Source organism: Carlito syrichta, unplaced genomic scaffold (assembly GCF_000164805.1).
Source record: "Carlito syrichta isolate Samal-C Ts95f unplaced genomic scaffold, Tarsius_syrichta-2.0.1 Scaffold302576, whole genome shotgun sequence".
Lineage (NCBI taxonomy): Eukaryota > Metazoa > Chordata > Mammalia > Primates > Tarsiidae > Carlito > Carlito syrichta.
Genome location: NW_007246672.1, coordinates 353,747 through 375,004, shown reverse-complemented (window position 1 = coordinate 375,004; position 21,258 = coordinate 353,747). Strand labels below are relative to the sequence as shown.

At 39.4% G+C, this 21,258-nt stretch overlaps 1 protein-coding gene across 10 annotated transcripts in view; it reads left to right on the top strand.

Annotated features, from left to right (window-relative positions):
• Positions 1 to 21,258, top strand: part of DLGAP1 (DLG associated protein 1) — a 399,852-nt gene that overhangs the window by 41,318 nt on the left and 337,276 nt on the right. Inside the window, exon 1 of one of the 10 annotated variants that reach the window (XM_008056915.2) lies at positions 300 to 484. The exons of 8 other annotated variants lie outside the window; for them this stretch is intronic. In XM_008056915.2, coding sequence (XP_008055106.1) covers positions 434 to 484 — 51 coding nt within the window. In that variant the 5' untranslated portion in view covers positions 300 to 433. Of the gene's footprint in view, positions 1 to 299; positions 485 to 21,258 lie in introns of those variants that run through there. One more of the 10 variants, XM_008056918.2, reaches the window with a different exon arrangement.

The window sequence follows — 21,258 nt, the reverse complement described above, 5'->3', positions numbered from 1 at the left end:
TTTTTAGCAAGTTGCAGGGATCACTCTCCCACATGGACTTCTGCTTAACAGAATATACATTACCCTCTTTATATGCTGCAAAGTGACTCAATAGCCCAAGCATCCACTGATATAATGAAAGATAGCTATGTAATTTTGCTGGGACAGTGAGCATGCAGGACACTGCAACTGCTATGGAAAATTGCACAGGCTTAGAAATCTGCACAAAGTATTCACGTAAGTGTTATTCTTCCATTATGAGATTTGATTTCACTAAATATCTTCATGTGAATGGAAATGGAAAGTTGCAAGTCTTGAGTTGCGAGCCATGGCCAACCACCCCACCCCCAAGTTCTGTGTTTACTGCCTCACTCAACCACTTAGCATCGGCAAATCATAGAGAGAAGCTAAATGCTCTCAGCTGCACTATACCAAATCAAAGCTGAGATGAATAATGAACTTAATTTTCCATAAAGACCTTCTGTTTGGCATTCCAGCTAATAAGGTAAGCTAATACCTATTCTGGGTTATGGAAAGAAAAAGAAATAGTTTCTTAGTGCTTGATTTCTGTGCTAATCCATAATTTTTTCTTTTAGCATGCTGGAGTTAATGTCATGTTTCACAGTGTCTGTGAATTTGGGATGAACAATTTGATAAAGTGTACCCCCAGCATCCCCTTTTCCTCTGATTAGATGGCTTATAGTACTTGCAGGGATACGGGAGAAATCCAGCTTTTGAGTAAGAATGAAATCTGCATATTAATATTTTTATCATCTATAATGCAGAGTGAATTATTTAAACAGCAGACTATTTAGATGCAGCAAAGACAGACAAAATTATTTAAGCACTGATTGTTGAATATATTTAGCACGAAATAGTGTAAATTGATGTTGAATTTGCTCTAAAGAAAGCAGAATACATACATCATGTTGGTTTCTGAATCATTTCATTTCTAAGTACATGTTATTCTAGAGAAGGTAGTAATTTTCAATTGCTAAAATTATTCCACAGCTTCAGTTTAGGTGAATTTGATTTTGTAAGACTGGATTTTTAAAATAACAGCATACTAGCAACATGAATTTTTGTCATCACTTTTTTGATTTACCATGGCTGCAATGATTTCAGTTCATGTGGAAAATGTACTTGTCCACTGAGTTCGTGGAATTAGAAACCCTTAGATCTCTCTGAGACTTTTATTGGTACCATGACTACTTTATCTCAAAACAAGAAGTGATGAGACAATTACTAGATTGGTTTCACTTTTTGTGATACAGCTTTTCGGAGTTTAACACAGGAATTTTGATTTTAGTCAGATTGTAACACAAATCTCTGAAACTAGCAAAAGCTGAACAAGCTGGGGGAAGAAATTATCTCTTTTCTATAAGAAAGACAAAATGGAAAATATAATTAAGATTTATGTTTTCGGGCATTCTGGGCTTACTGCCGTGTCACCTGAAAATCAGAGACTATTTTCTCAAAGTAGGTGACCTCAAAAGATATTTCAGAAGGTCTATTCAAAAACAGCCAAAGTATGTGGGAAATTTTAGAGAAATGGAAAAGAAATGTTCCTCCTCTTCCTGCAATCTCATCTTTGTATTCTGTTTTTATGCATGGGAAACAAGCTACAGGCACCAGGTGTTTTGTTTCATGAAAGTCTTTAAACATCACAGAATTTTATGGATAACAAAGAACGTTTCTTTCTTCTCTTTAAATTGTTCACTGTGTCTGTTTTTCCTAGAAGTGTAAATGGTATGCTATGAGTTTGAGCACACGTATTTAGCTACCACTATTGACTTGCTTCCACCTCAGATTTTATCTATGGTTCACCTAAAAGTTGTAGGCATTTGTCTTGAAAAAGATCTAATTTAGTAAACCTACAGGAAGTAGGAATGTGGAATTTTAGTCCATTATAAGTTATTTTTAAGAACAAGACAGACATATGTTACCTAGTCATACTTAAAGGTTTTAAAATTTGTTCAATGTCATAACTGTTATCTGTTGTAGAACCATGTTGGAAGCTTAAGTGTAGTGAGTTGTGTTGGATTTGAAAAGAGTTCATTTCCTCTTTCCCCCCTTTCGGTCTCACACCTTATATTCCAGACCATCCTTGGCTGCCCTATGCACTTCTCTACTTCTTTAATTCTGCTCTTTTTCCCATTTCCTTTCTCCCCGGTGTCACTATTCCAGGACCCATGGATTGTCCTATGTCCGTTTTAATGCTGACAGAAACAAACTAGAAAACAAATCTTTGTAACCATCAAGTTGTTTTCTTCTATTCCTGCCATTTGTATAATAAGAAGACTTTTATGCCAGCATGACTTTTTCACTCATTATTGCCACACAAAACCAACTTGAGGGTGAAAAATGTTCGAGGCTGTTTGACCAACATCCTTTTAATGACCTTTTATCTGCAGTGGTCAACCCATGCATGCTTTGAGATGAGATACAAAGTTGTTAGTCCTTGAAGGTATTCTTAGCAGTGCCAAATGCAAAGCATGTTATTTACAAACTCACACAATCAACTCTCTGTTATTTAATTAGTGGAGGAAAAAACAGAGAAAGCAACACTACCACCTTCCACACACACACACATACACACACACACACACACACACACACACACACACAACCACAGAGCAGTTGCCAGCTGAGGACAGTGGTGACTGAGGTGGTAGCATTGGCACAGATGGCCCACCATCCTAAGAAGCTCTTGGCACCATGGCAAAGAGGCGTAACAGAAGGCAGCAAACAGATTTGTTCCCAAACACACATGAAACCCGTTCTTGGGGATAACTGGAATTAACTGGAGGAGAGAGGACAAAAATATCACCGAACTTGCTTATTATTGTTAATGTGACATCATTTATGCTCATAAGCTGGGGGACCCAAGGATATCTAGGTTACAAAAATAAAGGAATTACTCAAAACCTATCATGTCTAAATCTGCACTCAGTATCCTCCCATGAGCCTCCTTACCCTGTATTTCCTACCCCTGAATGCGGCACCATTATTTACCCATATTTTTCAACCTAAATACATAGGAGACAATCTTGATACCTCCCTCTTCCTCACCCTCACATCACTTCTCCAAGGCAGTCTCATAAAAAGTGAATGGATGTGTGAATAGAAAAACCACCAAGTCCTATAAATCTTATTTCTACCTATTTCTCTCTGTTCCCTCTGCCACTATCCCAGTTAAATCTCTATCCTTTCTCACTAGATTTATTGTAACTACCTCAATGTGGTCTTCCTGCTTCTAGTTTTCTCTCATTCTAGTCCATTGTGCACACTATGATCTTTCTAAAAGATAGATAGAATTACGAAATCTTCTGCTTAAAAATCCTCCCATAGTTTCTCCTTACACGTGGGATAAAGTCTAAACTTCTTAACATGACTTGCAGGGTGTGATGTAACTGAACACCTTTTTCCTTCACAGCTTCATTTCCCAACCCTTCTTCTGTCCACTCCGCATTTCAGCCATACTTATCCATGTTTCCCTCTCTCATAGGCATCACATTCTTTTGCCCAGGGCCTTTGCATGAGCTGATTTTTCTTTCGTCTCTTCTACCCATCTACCCAAACACCTCTCTTTCCTACTTAACCTCTTCTCAACCTTCTTGTCTCATCTAAGATAACATTTCCTCCAGGAAGTCCTCCCTGACTGGCCAACTTTGAGTGAGGTGCCCCCTGCCAATATATTCCCATAGCCTCCATTATGTCCTTACCATGTTTCTTCTGTCTTATGTAGGATTGCCTGTTTCCTTGTTTGACTCTTCTGCTAGCCTATCAGTTCCAAGGAAGTAGATACCTGGTCTCTTATTTGTGGCTATGGTCCATGATCCAGCTCGTTGCCTGGCACAAAGGAAATTCTGTCTGAATGCATGAATAGCTAGCTAGACTCCTTAACAAGCTGTAGTACCTTTTGTCTTGAGAAGGTTGCAGAAACTGAATGTAATGATTCTTTAGATTACTCTTTCCTGCAAAGTACTGTGATAAAGCAGTTCACATGAATTCTTTAATCTTCGTGGTCTTATCTCTGTTTCATAAATTAGGGAACTGAGCCTCAAGTTGCCCTATGTGACATTGATATTAGGGAAAGGGCCCCTGGCTCCAGGGGCCAGCTCTTTCTATTCACCACATGACCCATTTCTTCTCAGAATAAGAGGAAAAAAATTATTCTTAAAAATGCATGGTGATTGTGGAAAAATTCTTAATTTCTCACTGCCTGTTCATTTGCCTCTGACCTCCAGTAGTCTGCTCTGAGTGTGTTTGTCCCTTGTTGTTAATCTGCAAGTACTTTTCTTTGTGCTGTATTCTTTATTCTCAATCTTTCTTCTGCAACCCCTATGTCTATGGGAGTTTTCAACCTTTGTTGCTTTTTCTACAGTGAAAGTGAAAGTAGCTAGACCTTCCATTTCTGTTCCATTTCCATTGTTCTTTTCAACAGGGATTGTTTTCCACATCCTGCTCTATGATTACTCTTTCCATAGTGCTTTCTCCTGAACCCAGTAGGTCCTTAATATTCTTCAGCCTTAGCCTGATGTTAGACTACTTAGGGGGCTTTCATTGGTCTTTCATTGGGAAGGTAAATTGCTGCTTGCTACCACCCAACCACTTAATTAACTGTACTCTCTGTGGACGAAATATCTAGGAGTACAGCTAGAGAAGGGACATGTATAATTTCTGGGAAATTTTTCATTTTGTATTGACTATAATAGATTTTAGGGTCTCTTGATCCAAATCAACACAGAGATGCACATAGTCAGTCACAAAATGTGAAAACGGATACAACGGTCTGTAAATGAGTAAAAGCTTTTAAGTTGGACAGACCTAGGTTTGAATCTTCTTCCTACCAATTCTTTATTAATGCAACTGTACCAAGTGACTTACTTAACATTTCTGGGCCTCAATTTTTTCATCTGTATAATGGAGATAATAATGATGCCCAATCCAGAAAATAACACCTGGCACAGAGTAAGTACTCAACGATGGGGATAGTCGATGTCGTTATAGTAAGTGAAATAGAGGCACCAAATGTGGCCACAGTCTAATCCCAGGAAACTGAGAATGTTATCTTATGTGGCAAACATGACTTTACAGATGTGATTACATTAAGAATCTTGAGATGGGAGATTGTCCTGGATTATCTAGGTGGGCCCTAAATGTAAATGACAAGTGTTCTTTTAAGAGGGAAGCAGAAAGAGACTTGACCTTAGAAGAAGGCCATGTGGGCGTGGAAGCACAGAGTGATTTGAAGAGGCTTCACTTCTGGTTTTGAAGATGAAGGAAGTGGCCATAAGCCAGAAACACAAATAATGTAGCACTAGGAGGTGGATAAGGCAAGGAATTGGAGTCTTCCCGTAGCCTCCAGAGGGAAGCTCAGCTCTGCTGGTACCTTGGTTTCAGCTCAGTGAAACAATTTGAACTTCTAGCCTCCACAGCTGCAGGTGATTAAATATGAGTTGTTTTTAAGACACTGGTAACTTGATACAGCAGCCAGAGAAAACTAATACAGTGGTGATATTTTGGGAAATGAAAGGTGAGCTCCAAATGAGCTGCTGAAGAGGAATAAAATGGTAATGTAAGAAAGAAGATATTACAAAGGCTAACATGTGGGGTGGAGAGACCCTCTAAGTATTGACTATGTGCCTGAATACGTGGCTGGAGGTATTGTAGTGCCTGGCTTAGAGGAAGTTTAGAAAGGGCAGGTGGAAGGATTGAAGCCATTTGTGGGACTTGTAGACATGCACAGAAGTGAAATCTTGCAGTGAACACAGTGAACAGAGGTGATAAATAGTGGTTGAGAGTGGAATGTGGCAGTGTAGGGTGGCTGAGCTGATGGTGGAATGGCCTGTTCAGAAGAGAATGATCAGAGGTCAGAAAGGCTGGTTTGGGAAATTTCCATGGGCAACCAGGCATGGGTCTTGGAAAAGAAGACACAAAGGGAACTATTTTCTGTTGTTCTTGGTGCCATAGTAGTTGATTTAAACAAAAAGACAATCCAAGAAAAGAAATGCTGAAAAAAAAGACTTGCTGGGTCTTTAAACCAAGTCAAGACAGCACATTCAACATAATCTATTTCTAGCAGTACCCTGACAGGCTAGGTCTGAAGTGAAATTTGTTTCATCTGAACCCTCCATGTGTTGTATGTAATTTGGTATTTCCCACAGCACACACTGAGCCTTTTTATATGCCCATCCACTGGCACATACTCTGTTTCTGTTCCTGTACTGCCCTCTTCTCCCCCCTTTGCTTACCTGGCAAAGTTTTGCCCATCATTCAAGTTCCGAGTCAAGTATGACCTCCTTGAACTAGCTTCTGTGCTACTGCTGTCAGTGTGTAGACTTTCTGGCAATTTCCACACTTTACTGTAACCACACTTGAGTGCTTGTTGCTCTCTCTCCTCCAGTAATTCTATCTCTCCCCCAGTAGACAGATCCCTGGGGACAGATATGACTATTGATTCATGTGTCTTCTGCTCCCACAGTGCTTGCCATCCAGGGGCATCCTCAGTAAAGGTGAAAGAACGGATGGATGAATTGATTCATTCATTGTATCCTGTGGGCACAGCTATCGTAAGATAGAGAAAATAACAAAGGTCATGAACCTCAGAATCTGTCTCTAAAGAAAATAAGTCCTTCTACCCTAACTGCTCAAAAGCGAGAGATTATAAAAGAAAGTAATAGCTGAACAGTTTCATGCATGGAACAGATATTAATTCTATTACCAACTATTTTATAGTCAATAGCTGAATAGAATTTAAGAGCAAGTCATCTTCAATCCTGGATCTAATTTGCTTTTATGACATAGTTTTTTGACCAGAGCAAGCTATAAAAGAAGAATAACAAAATGCCATGTTAAATGAACACTAATGTATTTCCAAGTACAATAAAACCACAAGCTGGTTTTTGCCTGATGTGTTACACACTTGAGGAACATTTTCTAAGATTAACGATTTTTTTCCTAAGAAAAGATAAATTTGTCATGTTCAATGCAAAATGTATAAGTAAGTGCAACAATTATCATTTTATTGCAAAAATAAAAAGTGAGAGCTGTAGTAAAACACATCATACTCACATATGGGATATAAATAAATATTTATCTCAGATGAATTAAATATAGCACTAAGAAGTACTGGCTGGGCACTGTGGCTCAAGCCTGTAATCCCAGCACTTTGGGAGGCCGAGGTAAGGGGGTTGTCTAAGCCCACGGGTTCAAGAGCAGCCTGAGCGACTTGGCAAGATCTCATCTCTACAATAAATCAATAAAAAAAATTAGCCGAGTGTGGTAGCCCATGCCTGTAGTTCCGGCTACTTGGGAGACTGAGGCAGAAGGATTGCCTGAGCCCAGCAAGTCGATGCTGGGGTGGCCGAGAGCATGCCACTGTACTCCAGCCTGGGCAACGGAGTGAGACTCCAACTCAAAAAAAAAAAGGATCAAGTGATTAGGTATCTAGAGGATCTACCCACAACAAGCATATCACTCCAAAAGCCTACTTGGTATGTCCGAGTATCAAGAACAAATTATAAACTACTTTATCCTCGTTCTACATCTATTTGAAGTATTTAGTAAATCTAGACTTGCACAGTTAACAATCTGGCTTCTAAGGGTTTGCCGTTACTGTGAGCAGAAAAAGGTGCAGATTTCTACCAAATACAGTACTTGCGGGGTAAAGTGAAATCCACACTTATATCACGTCATATATCAAACGTGTAGTTTCGAATATTTTCTGGGTGTGCAAGACACAATGCCAGGCATATCTGTGATACAAATTCATGAACCAACCATACACAGTTACTGTGCTTTACCTTTGCTGGGAATTTCTAGTCACATTTGTTCATAAATCATACAATGAAATATTTCTTAACAACTGAAAGAACCCGATAAGTGTAATTAAAACTAACAAAATGATGCCTTGAAAAGAGAACAATTAGCCTTTTGATATTTCCTTGCCACAGTTAGATTACTTACATTTTTACTAACTTTGATTACCTTGTAATCAAGTCCTGTGCGTGTGGTAGGAGGGTAATCTTTTCAGGCTAAAACACTAGGAAAACTCAATTCTTTTACCCACTAACTGAAGCTCTCCTTTTACCACAGACAGTTGACTATTATTCTAAAAATTGTTTCTGCCTTTTACAGGTATGCCAAAAAAAATGTATACACATTATAAGAAAGAAAAAAAATTGTCATCCCTAATGTATACCGATAAGATAACAGAAGATGAATACAAGTCATGTTTGACCTCTGCAATTACAAGAGGTGCTCAAAGTGGTCACCATCAGCATCCAGACTCTTCTGATTATAACAAACTAAAAGTAATACATAGATAACATCTCTTAAAATGTGTATACACTTTTTTGGCACTTTGGGATTTCTCTCTTCTTCCCATTGTTTTAGTTCTGTGGTTCTATCCCAATCTGCATTATTTTTAAATATTAAGACATTAAATGTCATCAACTGGCAACATAGTGCTTTAAAAAAATTTTCTCTTTCAAACTACCATGGCACCTAGAGAAAGAAAGAGAAAAGAATGTTTGGTATTTTGCACGTATCACTGTCCATGACATTTATATCTGGTGTATTTTGCTTTCTCAAAATGAAATTATTGATTATGCCTAATGTTGTCAAAAATTCAGTATTTTTTAAGTTTTTATTATGAAAAGAAAAAGGATACATTTGTATAAAGTGTAGTATTAGTAAAGTCCACTGTTTACCAAAATTAAGGTCTTCACAGTTGAGTTTAAAACTATATATAAATAGAGCTGAAAAGAGTTATAAGAGGGAAATATGCCTAATATCACCTCATTTTTAAATGCTTCATTTTTATAGGAAAAAATCTCTAAGTTATTGAAGGAGGAAAGCTTATTCATCATGATAGAGATTTAGACATAAAAGAGAAAGAAGAAAGAAAATAACATATGCTTGGATTTCAAAATCCTGTTACATCATAACACCCCAAATTGGAAGGAAGATGGAAAACACATCTTGAAAGCCTATTTCACAGGCTTGGCTCCACCTCACAAAATCCCTGTGCCATTTTATTGACAAACTTCTTTACGTGCAGCAGCTGGACCTAATGAGAGACTAAATCTTGCCTTTGTGCTAGAAATTGACTTATTTTTTTCCCAGTTCTGAGTTCTCCTGTAGCCAGCCCTGGGGCCTCGAGAGCTTGCTTCGTAGTTCATCATTAGTATTTATCACTTCTACAGAATGCCACAGGGTGCTCAGACTCTACCATGCTATTCAAAAGAAAGCACAAAATCCCTGCTCTTGGAGGAGGGGGACCCAGACCATTAAAAGCAATCACAGAATCTAGGAGAAGAAAACTACAGTAGTGACGAAACAATGTATCCAGTGGGAGAGCCACTTAGGCTGCCTCTGAGAGGTGGCTTCTGAGGGAGATGGAAAATGTGTGGCTGAAAACTCTTTCTCCCTCTTAACCTGGCCACCCACTGTGATGGCTTCAGGTCACAGCTACTTTAGAGCAGGAGCAGGTGGCAAGTTCGATATGGAACAAGCCAGTATTCAGTCACATACCGGGAGGGCCTTCTCAGTGGGCAAGTCCCATCCGCCTGCAATCTGTTTGATAGCAACCAGGAACAGACGGGAGAACACTTGAGGAAGGGAGAAAAAGAATTTAATCCCATCACCTTTGATGAGCATTCAGAGAAAACTCCTGTAAAAACTGGCGATTAAAATGTTGCATAGTGATGACAGACACCCATGCCCTCACACAGACCTAATTTCCTTTACTTCATATTACCTAATAAATGCAATTTCCTCCGAAAGTGTGTTTTTTAAATAAATAAAAACAGTAAGATCCTAAGATAGGTGTTTTATTCTGGGTGGGAAAGTGATGTGTTTGGTTTCATTTCCTCCTGGTGTCATAATCCTTTGCCATCAGCAATGCTACCAAGATTGGAACACTGATTTTAATATTTCAGACTCTAATTGACTATAGTTCCCCTGCATATCTACTCAGTTTGCAATTTCAGGTGACAGTATATTTTCAACTCAACCTATTTTAATTCTTATTCTAGACTCTGTGGAATCATATGACAGCAAGTTTAAGGCTAATATTAACCACTTCTTATTTTTGTCAGGTTGGCATAAACATTGATAAATAGGTCTATAAAGTCAAGTGACATATACTCAGCATCATCTCAATGTTCACATTTGTAACGACAGATGCCTACCGCATAGGAGACACTCAGAAAATAGTACATGAAAGAATGATAGGGTGGGGGAACTACATAATTAGGAAGGAAAAGGAAGAGAAAAATCTCCATGTGCAATTATTAGAAAATACCCAACCATGTTCAGGTTTCCATTAAATCAGTCGTAATCACCAAACGGTAAAACACACGTGAGATGCTTTTATACATCCAGTGATCGTGACTGACTCATAAGAGACCTATGGTTTATATGTTAGAAAGGAGAATATTCTCTTTGAAACCCTCATTTGACAAAAATTAGCCATTCTTATATAATATAAATGGTAAGTGTGGCATTGGACTTCTGCTTCTTTCTGCAAATAATATTTTTTTAAAAGCTCCCACAAATGTCATATCATCTATTTTTAAGTAGAGTGCTGCTAGATTAAACAGCTGAATCGTCTAAACCCAATGGGAAAATTCAAAGTTTAAATAAGTCATTTTATCTCATTGAAAATAAGTGGTACAGATTGACACAGACCATATGGGTTTTTGCATACAGTTATATGTAAATTTCTTAACTTTGACTATTATATTCTAGCCAAAGCTGAAGAAATAGGAAAGCAAAATACAACCTGTAATGATGACTCTTTGAGGATTCTAATTTCTGATCCTCCAGTCCCGCTTTCGTCAATTTCCAGTTAAAGTCTCTTCCTCGGGTTTTCTCTGTACGTAATAGAGTTGTATCTTTAGGCTGAGGAAATGTAAAGACAACAAAAATTCTAAAAAGTGGATCTGCAGTGGGCGTAGCTTTGAGGTTCTTTCACAGAATTTATTTTTCAATAAAAGTTATGTATGCTAATTATGACAAAATTAACACAGTACAGTATGATACAGTTAAAAGTAAAAACCCCCAGCTCCTGTGTCTCATTCTTACTTCCCAAAGACAACCACTGCCATTACCATTCTAACATTTTCCTTCTGATATTTTCTAAATATAGTCAAACACAAATATCTACGTGCATCTATAGATGTATACATTCACCCATGTGCATATGCATACATGGATGTGCATATAAACATAGGCGCCCATTTTCTTTTTTTCTTCAACAAACTGCAATTATATTGTAAGTACTGTTCAGCCCTTTGCCCTTTTTTTTCATAATATATATTAGCAATCTTTCCATGTTAGTACATGAAGATTCATCTTATTCTTCTTAATAGCTATGAACTGTTTCATTATATGGGAGTATTCATTCATTTAGCAAATATTTCATGCTCATCTACTGAGTACCAAGCTCACTTCCAGAAACTGGAAACACAAGATTGAATCAAAACAAAATCCCTGCCTGCCTAAAGACCACATTCTACTGCATTAACATTACACATTGAAGAAGTCGTATATTAGCAATACATACTGAGGAATATTATTTACTATCATACTTTTTGCTTTGGCAAGCAATTGAGCATCTACTAAATAAATCAGTTGAATAAACTGGAGGAATTAGTTTTATATATTCAACTTTTCAGTCATGTTTCCCTTGTGTTATCAACTTCTTTAAAAATTGATTGTGAATTTTTCATTGTTAATTAAATTAATACAACAATAGAATTTTTATACCGAGGTACTCAATCATTTGTGAATGAACATTCTCATGTATCTTCATAAAAGTATCAAAATGTTATCTGAATTGAATCCTCCTAGATTAGTCTAAGGTAATTCTTCACGAGAGAATCGGGTCACAAGTCCCAGTTTCCCTCTGCTTTTATTGACTACATGTGCTAGAAACTTCTGATTTAAATATTTCATGATACTCAAATGCCTCCCAGACAAAATATGTATTTATTTTTTATTCTGAGTAACAGAAAAGGAAAAGCTATTTAGCAAATCAAAACAAATATATCTTTTTATTCACAGAAAATTCTAGAAAATTATACCTCCAACATAATTGGGCAGAACAAAACCAATTGTTATTTATGAGACTCTCCTTCAGAAACGTCATTTGAACTTCTCTTGCCTCCATGCCCCATGTATTTATGACAACTGTAACCCGGTCAAAATTTGCATCTAGCCGGGTTCGGTGGCTCAGCCTGTAATCCCGCACTTTGGGAGGCTGAGGTGAGAGGATTGCCTGAGCCCGCGGGTTCGAGACCCACCTGGGCAACTTGGCGCGACCTCATCTCTACAGTAAATCAAAAAATTAGCCAGGTGTGGTAGCGCAAGCCTGTAGTTCCAGCTACTTGGAAGGCCGAGGCATAAGGATGGCTGGAGCGCAGCAGGTCGAGGCTGCGGTGGCCGGAGCGGCCACTGCACTCCGGTCTGGGTGACAGAGTGAGACTCCAACCCAAAAAAAATAAAATAAAATAAAAAGATATTTAATTAGCCAGGCTCGGTGGCTCAGCCTGTAATCCCGTGCTTTGGGAGGCTGAGGTGAGTGGATTGCCTGAGCCCGGGGGTTCGAGACCTGCCTCGGCAAATGGCGCGACCTCATCTCTACAATAAATCAAAAAATTAGCCAGGCGTGGTAGGGCAAGCCTGTAGTTCCAGCTACTTGGAAGGCCGAGGCGGAAGGATCACCGGAGCCCAGCAGGTCAAGGCTGCGGTGGCCGGAGCGGCCACTGCACTCCAGTCTGGGCGACAGGGTGAGACTCCAACTCAAAAAAAAAAAAATTGCTTCTAGGAGTAGAAGAAAAGAAGTTGACAGACGAGATAGTGTACAATGGAGAAAGGTGTTCTCACCCGCTCTGCTCAATGAGGCAAGAGGGGCAACTAAGCTGCCTTCCGTTTCCCAACTCCTCACGTCCCAGAATAGCCTCCCCACCCCCATTATGTATTGTCTGTGTTTCAGACTTTTCCCAGTAATATTGACAACCTGTGGCTGATTCAAGCAGAACTAGGATGCCACACTAATTATTTTCTCTGATTTATAAAATATTGCTTCCCCAACTCCCTCCCTCCCCCCCATAGTTCCCTGTAGCTATTCCAACACAAGACAGATTTTTTTTTTCCTGGATATTTATTTGTCTAAATCTGCCGCAAGGAAAAAGGAAATGATTACTTTTGTCAAATAAGTTATCATAAGTGAGGCTTAATTTAATGCTTTTCTATTAATTCACAGTTGTTTAAGCAAACAGTTCCTAACTTGAGTTGGAAGTTAAGTGCCCATTCATCCCGCTGCAGTATATGGATTGCAGAAAACCAGCATTGTACTAGGAGAAAGCCTGAGTATCTATCTGAAGAACCCTCATCAAGTCAGCTTGACTCGTTACCAAAAGGGAAAGAACAAAAGTGACAAAAGAAAGCCTTTCTCAAATGAAACATCTCTGCATTGTTACTGTCTGTGGATGGTTTACAACTTTCACAATAGGAAGAGTATCATCACTGAATATGAAGTGTGCTTACATGCTGATGTGTGAGAGAATACTAAAGACTGAATTCCCGTCAATATTTGCAAGTGTGGAAGCCATTATCAAGGGTTCTGGTTACTTCTACATTCAAAGATAAGCATTTATTATCTTGAATAAGCCATTCTTACCTCATTACAGTTTTTATCACCAAAAGGTTGGCATGGTCTAGGTATAAAATGCAAGACACATACCTCCTTTTAAAGGCCAATGCACTTGTCTCTATTACATTTCATTTATATCCATATCTTGAGTGAAACTAAAATATCTGTAAAACGTATAATAGCCTGTAATAGCTTGCTTAATATAAGTAACGGCATTTTTGTTTAAAATCCTCCATCTTAACTGCTTGCTACCCAGATATAGCACCCCTGCATGTGACTAAAGTAAGTTCTTTGTACTCACAGGCCTACATTCCCGTTTCCCATAAACTGTTTCTCCTGACCGTTTGAAAACTCCCTAGCCATAAGTTCCGTGTAATTGTATGTCTTGTTAACTAAACTCAAATGCTCTGCCTTGCAAAACTCCATTATTACATTCTCCTTTTATAAGCCTATATTTTGTTAGTGACCCAACCAAGGTAACTCCGTGACCTAACCAAGGTGACTCCATTGTATAGTAGTCCTTCCAGCTTGTCTCCATGTAACTGCCCTAATTATTCCAGTCACCGGCTGTGTCTGGGACATAAAGTTAATCAAAACTCCCTAACAATCAAAAGTTCCCATTTTGATTGCTAAGTTGCTAGTTTATGGTTGCTAAGTTGCTATGTATCCTTGCGGTTTTTGCCTTTTTATAAGCCCATCATCTGCTTCACTCAGAGCCGAGAGCCCTTTAGGACAATAGTCCACTCTCGGTCACCAGCATAAATAAAGGACTCAATTAAATTCTCTGCGTAATGGCAGTTTACCTTCTTGCACTCCGGTCATAACAAAACAAATACCAGTACAAGTTTGATACAAAAATGTCAAGTTCCAAAGACTGGGTTTTGTTATGGTTCGTTCTTTCTATGTGTAGTAGCCACCCCTCCATTTTCGTCTTCTACTTATTCATATAGGGAGATTTAAACAGTTCCACACAAATTGTTGAAAAATATTTATGTAGATTTTTTTTCACTTTGTAGAGTTCAGTGGTTAGATATATAATTACAGAGTAATGAAGAGGAAAGCGTACTGGCCCAAAAGAAGATCTGAATTCTAACCCAATTCGGCCACCTATTAGTCATAACAACTCTAATTTACATTCTGGGTGTCAGTGTCTTTATTTGTAAATGAGGAGGTTGACATTTGCCAAAGTATGATGTGGACAGACATTTCTGTGAAGAAAAGGAGTTGAATTTGAGAAACTGAGGAATATATTCAGGTTTCTATGTTGGCAGACATCGCAGAATCTTTAAGATGCTAATATGGGTGGCAACTCTAAGACAGCCATACACTATAGAGCATCTCCCATACCATCGTGGAGCCCTTTTCCTCAGAGCATTTCTAAGGACTGGTTATCCATCAAATGTGCTTTGGAATACACTGGGTGAGATGACAGTTTTAGGATTCTGTTTGACTGGTCCATAGCCACAATGTGGTGGGGGGGGCTCTCTGGGTCTGGTGGAGTTCAGTTAGCCCTGCTATGAGATGTGGTTGTGACTCGCAGCAACCTCCAACTGCTCCCTGGATGCCACCAAAGCCTGTCTTCTGTGTGCTAGTCGTGCAGACCCCCATCCCCCACACACATGCACTTTCGTGCATAAGAGCAGTTCTCCAGAAATTTCTCCTTCTTGCCCGCATCTGATGTTTCTCCCCTGCCATTGGTGGAGGAAAATCCAGGACTAAAAGTTCCCACACTTCAGTTCTGAGTTGAATAAACCAGGTAATGCCCAGGGGGTGTAATTAAAAATTTCATGAGCACTTTGATTTGATTTGATTTGATTTGATATTCTGCTTAGTACTGGGATTATAGGAATGAATAACAGTCTGCCAGACAAATGACATCATTTTTAAGGTTGCTTGCAGATTGGTGGGTGAGACATATTTGTAAACAGATGGTTTTGTTTCTTTTTTTCTTTTTTTAATCCAAATCAAGTAATTATAGTTTCATTTTATTTCATTGAGTTGTGAGGGTAAATGTGAGAATTTGTTGCATAAGTAAATTGTATGCAGGTGAGATTTGGGTTTCTAGAAAGCCCTCCCTCCCCCTAGTAATTAATGGTTTTAACACAATGTGATAAGTGTTATATTAATAGTATGTGCAGCTTATTAGAGTAAATCTTAATTTTTGTAAGGTTAGCTCTTTGTTTTATGAAGACAGGGCATTGTGGAATTATTGGTCTTCTATAATATAAAAGCTCTTAAATAAAATGTTGGTCTCTAAAATTCCTACTTATCTTATGTGGTAGGATATTTCAGGTGACTATAGACTTTCCTGTATATTTGTCAACTAGAAATAAAAATTCCACAAATGACTCCTTTTCCCTTAAAAAAAAAAAAGTCAATGAAATTGACATGCCAGGCACCATGCTAGAGCTAGGTTCAAAGCCAGGACAGTAGAGGCTCGGTCTGCTTGGATGGTCTTTGAGTAGCTAGTTAAGAGTTGGTATTTACACTTAGGTCTTTGACCAAAGCTGTATAACTCAGAAAGTGAATGGAGCATGTGCAGCTCACACCTGAAAAGAACCTGAATATCAATGCGTTGTGGTGGCCCTCTCTGTCCCTCGAGTCTTCCTCCCACTGCCCCAGAAGCTGCCACCCAAGTTCCCATCTGTGGTGGCTAATTCTGTGTGGCCATCTGACTGGGATAGTATACCCAGTTCTTTAATCAAACCCCAATCTGGTGTTACAGTGAAGGAATTTTTTTTAAAGATGTGGGGTACAATTCAGGATTAAGTATACAAGTGGTCATTATACAGGTAACGTTTGGGCCTCCCTTTGGTCGCCACTCCACCTGGTTTGAGAGCAGATATCCCTATTGATGTTATGTGCTGTTTCCCAACCCCCAGCAGTTTCAGGCTACTGCCAATCCCTTTCTTATAGTATTATGGTAAATGTTCAGCATCCACTTATGAGTGAGAACATGTGGTACTCAGTTCTTTGCTTCTGTGATAAATCACTGAGTATTATGGACTCCAAATTCATCCAAGTTGCTATGAAGTTCATAATTTTGTTCTTCTTTATGGCTGCATAATATTCCATCATGTGTATGTACCACATTTTGGTTTTAGACAGTGAAGGAATTTTATAGTTGTGGTTAACAATCTACAATTAGTGGACTTTACATAAAGGAGATTACTCTCAATAATGTGGATGGGCCTCGTCCAATCCATTCAAAGGGCTTAAGAGCAAATCTGAGGTTTTCCTGAGAAGATTCAGCCTCAAGACTGCAGCATCAGTTCCTGCCTGAATTTGCAGCCTACAAGCCTACCCTGCAGATTTCAGAGTTATTCCTGTACACACACACACACACACACACACACACGCGCGCGCGCACACACACACACACACACACACACAAATTGTGTCAGCCAATTCCTTGAAATAAACCTGTTTTACTGTTCTGAGAACGTGACTGATCTGCAGTCCTGTACACACAGGCCTCTGGAGATTCCCCCAAGTGCATTCATCTTCCCTACTCCCAAGCCCCCACCCCTGCTCAAAGAGTGTTGGATCTATTGCATATTCATGATGGCCAGCTTGGTCATGAATTAAATAAGCTTTAGGGGGTTGCATCACATGGGGTCTTAACAATCATTTACCATATGATTTCTACATAAAAATACTTTCTGAATTCCAAAAGCCAACCTACCAACTTTTATTTAGTAGGCATGTCATATGTTACTTTATATCATCTTTATCTTCACTGTCAGTTCCTGAAGTAGGTGTTACTGACCTCATTTTGTGTTTGAAAACTTGAAGTTAAAAGATGTTCTAACCCAGAATCACATGTCTGGTCTGAGTCAGATTTGAACTCAGGTTGACCTGATGCCAAAATGTATGCTGGATTCATTGTACTATGCTCCTTTCCCATACGTGAAAAGCTACCCGAGTAAGAATTACGTGGTAGAAAAATATTCAGTTTTTTCTGTACCATTTTTTTAGATGTGTTATATGAAGAAAGATTTAAACACAAGCTGACATTGACTGAGAACTGACTACGTACAGGGCTCTTGTTTTAAAGATCCCTTCAGTGGAATGTCTAGGTTAAATTATACATCATTTCTGTCATTGGACATTTCAAAATCCTAAGACATGTTAGTGCTAATGATTTTTGTCTCAGCTCCGTCTATTTCAGGTCATAGACATTTAATGGAGGCTTTTTCCCTCCTGATACTAAATGATAAATGTTTCCTATTGACATGAAAGTGTATAAATCAGAATAAAAGACAGAAGTGTTCTAAGGTGAATGAAAGTCATTTTTCTTTAGGTTTGGTTTTGTCGTTTAAAATGGTTTGAACCCCACTGACCCTGGGCCCTGGAGGCTGATCTATAAGAATATCCAAAGTATTCAAACATCAGGCTGATGCCTGTAGGTGCCTGCTTTCACTTTGCACATGTGGTCATAACCCAACTGATAGACTCATTCCGTCTGAGTGGTCATCTCCACCCTAAGCCCCAGCTTTCTCTGACTCTTGGCTACACAGGAACTTCTTCAAAAAGACATTCAGGGCTGACTTCATTCTGAAGACAGAGTCCTTTTAAGAAATATTCTTTGACATGAGTACAATCAGCAAAAGTAAAGATAACTAAGACCCAAGGAGCTCAATTTAAGTATTACTTTAGAGTGTAAAAACCATTCAGCAAGCACCTATTGAGCATTGACTTTGCAGAAGGTACTTGGAGAGAAATGAAGATGAATAACATTGTCTCTCTAATTAATAATGGATGTGGAAGAGCTTTGTGCCAGATGCTCTAAAAGCTGTGTTTTTCAATGCGATGGTCGCAACCAATTAGTGGTTAGTGAAATCAATTTAGTGGGTCACGGACACCATTATTTTTAATTAAATAGAATACAGTAGAAAATAATAGGAAAGGAAATACAGCACATGGCATGCGAAAAGGTTAAGTATTTCTCTCTTTCAGTTGCATATGGGCATATACTGTTTTCCAAAGTAAGACGTGTTTCTTATTGTGAGACACAGTAAAAAAACTTTTTAAAAACTATTGCTGTAGAGAGAGAGAGAGGGAGAGAAAAGAAGATGACAAAAACAAAAGCCTTGCTCTCCAGAAGCTTGCATCTTTCTGGGAAGATAAAGCTAATTAATTATCAGCAGACTCTGTCTACAGCAGCTAATGACTTAGAGGTAAAATGAGGCTGGGCGCAGTGGCTCATGCTTGTGATCCTAGCACTTTGGGAGGCCAAGGCGGGAGGATTGCTTGAGCCTAGGGGCTTGAGACCAGCCTAGGTGACATAGCAAGACCAAAAATCAAAAAATAAGCCACGTGTGTAGGGCTACCTGGAAGGTTGAGGCAGAAGGATCACCTGAGCCCAGGAGATCAAGGATGTAGTGAGCTGTGATTATGCCACTGCACTGCAGCCTGGGTAACAGTGTGACCCTGACTCTTACAAAAAAAAAAAAATGGTAAAATCCCATGGGACTGATTTATTGTCCCATGGGATTAAGATTAGGACCAGGGGAAAAAGATAAATGTGTCGATTCATCACTTCTTCTTCCTTATAGAACTTTCTTCACTCGGCTTCCAGGACAACACACCTGCAGATCCTTCTCAGACAGCCTTGTTCATTGCCTCTCAGCTCCTATCTCCTAAGAGTAGAACAATGCTGAGGGGATACAGCTCATGGACCACTTTTCCCATCTACCATCACTCATTCATTCCCTCAGTCATCTTCTTCACTCTGAGGGCTTTAAGCACCATGTGTGTGCCGACATGGCTATTTCTAGCCCAGATGGCCTGAGCTCCCAGCTCCCTCTTCAACATCTCACCTTGGATGTCTGTCTCATGGGCTTCTCAAACTCTACACTTTCCAAAACTGAACTCCTAATATCTGTCCCCTAATCAGTACCTCCGTAAGGCCTCTATCTCAGCTAATGGGAATTTAGCTCTTCAGGTTGATCAGGTCAAGGACCTTGGAGTTATCCTGAACAACTGTCTCTCAATCCTCGCATCCAAATTATCATTAAGAAGCCTCTTGGCCCTGGCTTCCCCTCACAACCACTACTACTACCTGGTTCCCCACCTTTAACTCTAGTCTGGATCATTGTGTGAGCCTCCTACCTCGTCTCTGGTTCTATCCTTGTCCCCTTAAGTCATTCTCACCTTGGCGACCTAAGTGTTTCTCTTTTTAAATATATTTTCAATTCAGATACATGTGCAGGCTTCTTACATGAGTATATTGCATGATGTTGAGGACTGGGCTTCCATGGAACCCATTACCCAAATAGTGAACATAGTACCCAATACGTAATTTTTCAACCCTTGTACCCTTATGTTTCACCTCCTTTTGAAGTCCTCCATATCCATTGTTCTTATCTTTATGTCCGGGTATATCCACTGTTTAGCTCCTACTTATAAGTGAGAACACACAATATTTTATTTTCAGTTTCTGCATTAATTCACTAGAACGACGACCTCCAGCTGCATCCACGTTGATGCAAAGGACAAGATTTTGTTCTCTTTTTATGGCTGCATAGTGTTTCATGCTATAATGTTCCCTAAGTGATTCTCTTAAACTGGAATATGTCTGCCTCTCATCAAAACCTCCATTCTATTCCCATCTCACCCTGTGTAAAAGCCACAATCCTTACATCAGCCCACAAAGCCCTCTGCAATGGACCCCCACACCCCTCCGTATCACTACCCTTACCTTCCGCCTCCCTTCACTCCACGCCACCCACCCAGCCTCCACCTGTTTGTACTGCAAGCCATCCTCTCCTCAGGACCTTCTCACCTGCTCTTCTTTCTTCCTGGGCACTCTCTCCCTCCAGATCTCAGATCTAACTCCCTCACCCCATCTGATATGTAGTCAGAGGCCATTCTCAATGATGCCTCCAGTGACCACACTATTAACATTGCAGGTCCCACTACCCTCCCTCCACCACATACATACTCTCTTCCCCTTCCCTGCTTCTTGTTTCTCCATAGCAGGTATCATCAGCTAACAAACATCTTATTTATTAGTGTCTGTTTTCCTCCTTCCCCCAAGGGCAACGATTTTGTTTTCTGTTTATACGTTGGTGTATCCCTGGTACCTAAAGCAGCAAGCACTCATAATACAGTCCACGCTCTGCATCTGTGGGTTCTGTATCTGTGGATTTAACCAACCATAGGTCCAATATATTAGGGGAAAAGATTCCAGAGTTCCAAGAAGTAAAACTCTAATTGGCCACATGTCAAGTAGTTTGTCGAATTCATATGGATGAAGTGATGTGTAGACATTGCATTAGGTGTTAAAGTAATCTAGAGATGATTTAAGTGTCCAGGAGGATGTCCATAGGTGATATGCAAATACTATACCCTTTATTATTTTTTTAATTGGAGAAAAGGCATACAAATTTTTTAACGTGTACAAGGGGAGAACCACAGAGTGATTACCCCTACTATGCCATTTTATATCAGGGACTTGAGCATTCATGGATTTGGGTATCCTTGAGTCCTGAACCAGTCCCCCACAGATGCTGAAGGACAACTGAATGTGCTCAATAAAAATGTGTTGAAGCCGGGCTCGGTGGCTCAGTCTGTAATCCCGCGCCTTTGGGAGGCTGAGGTGAGTGGAT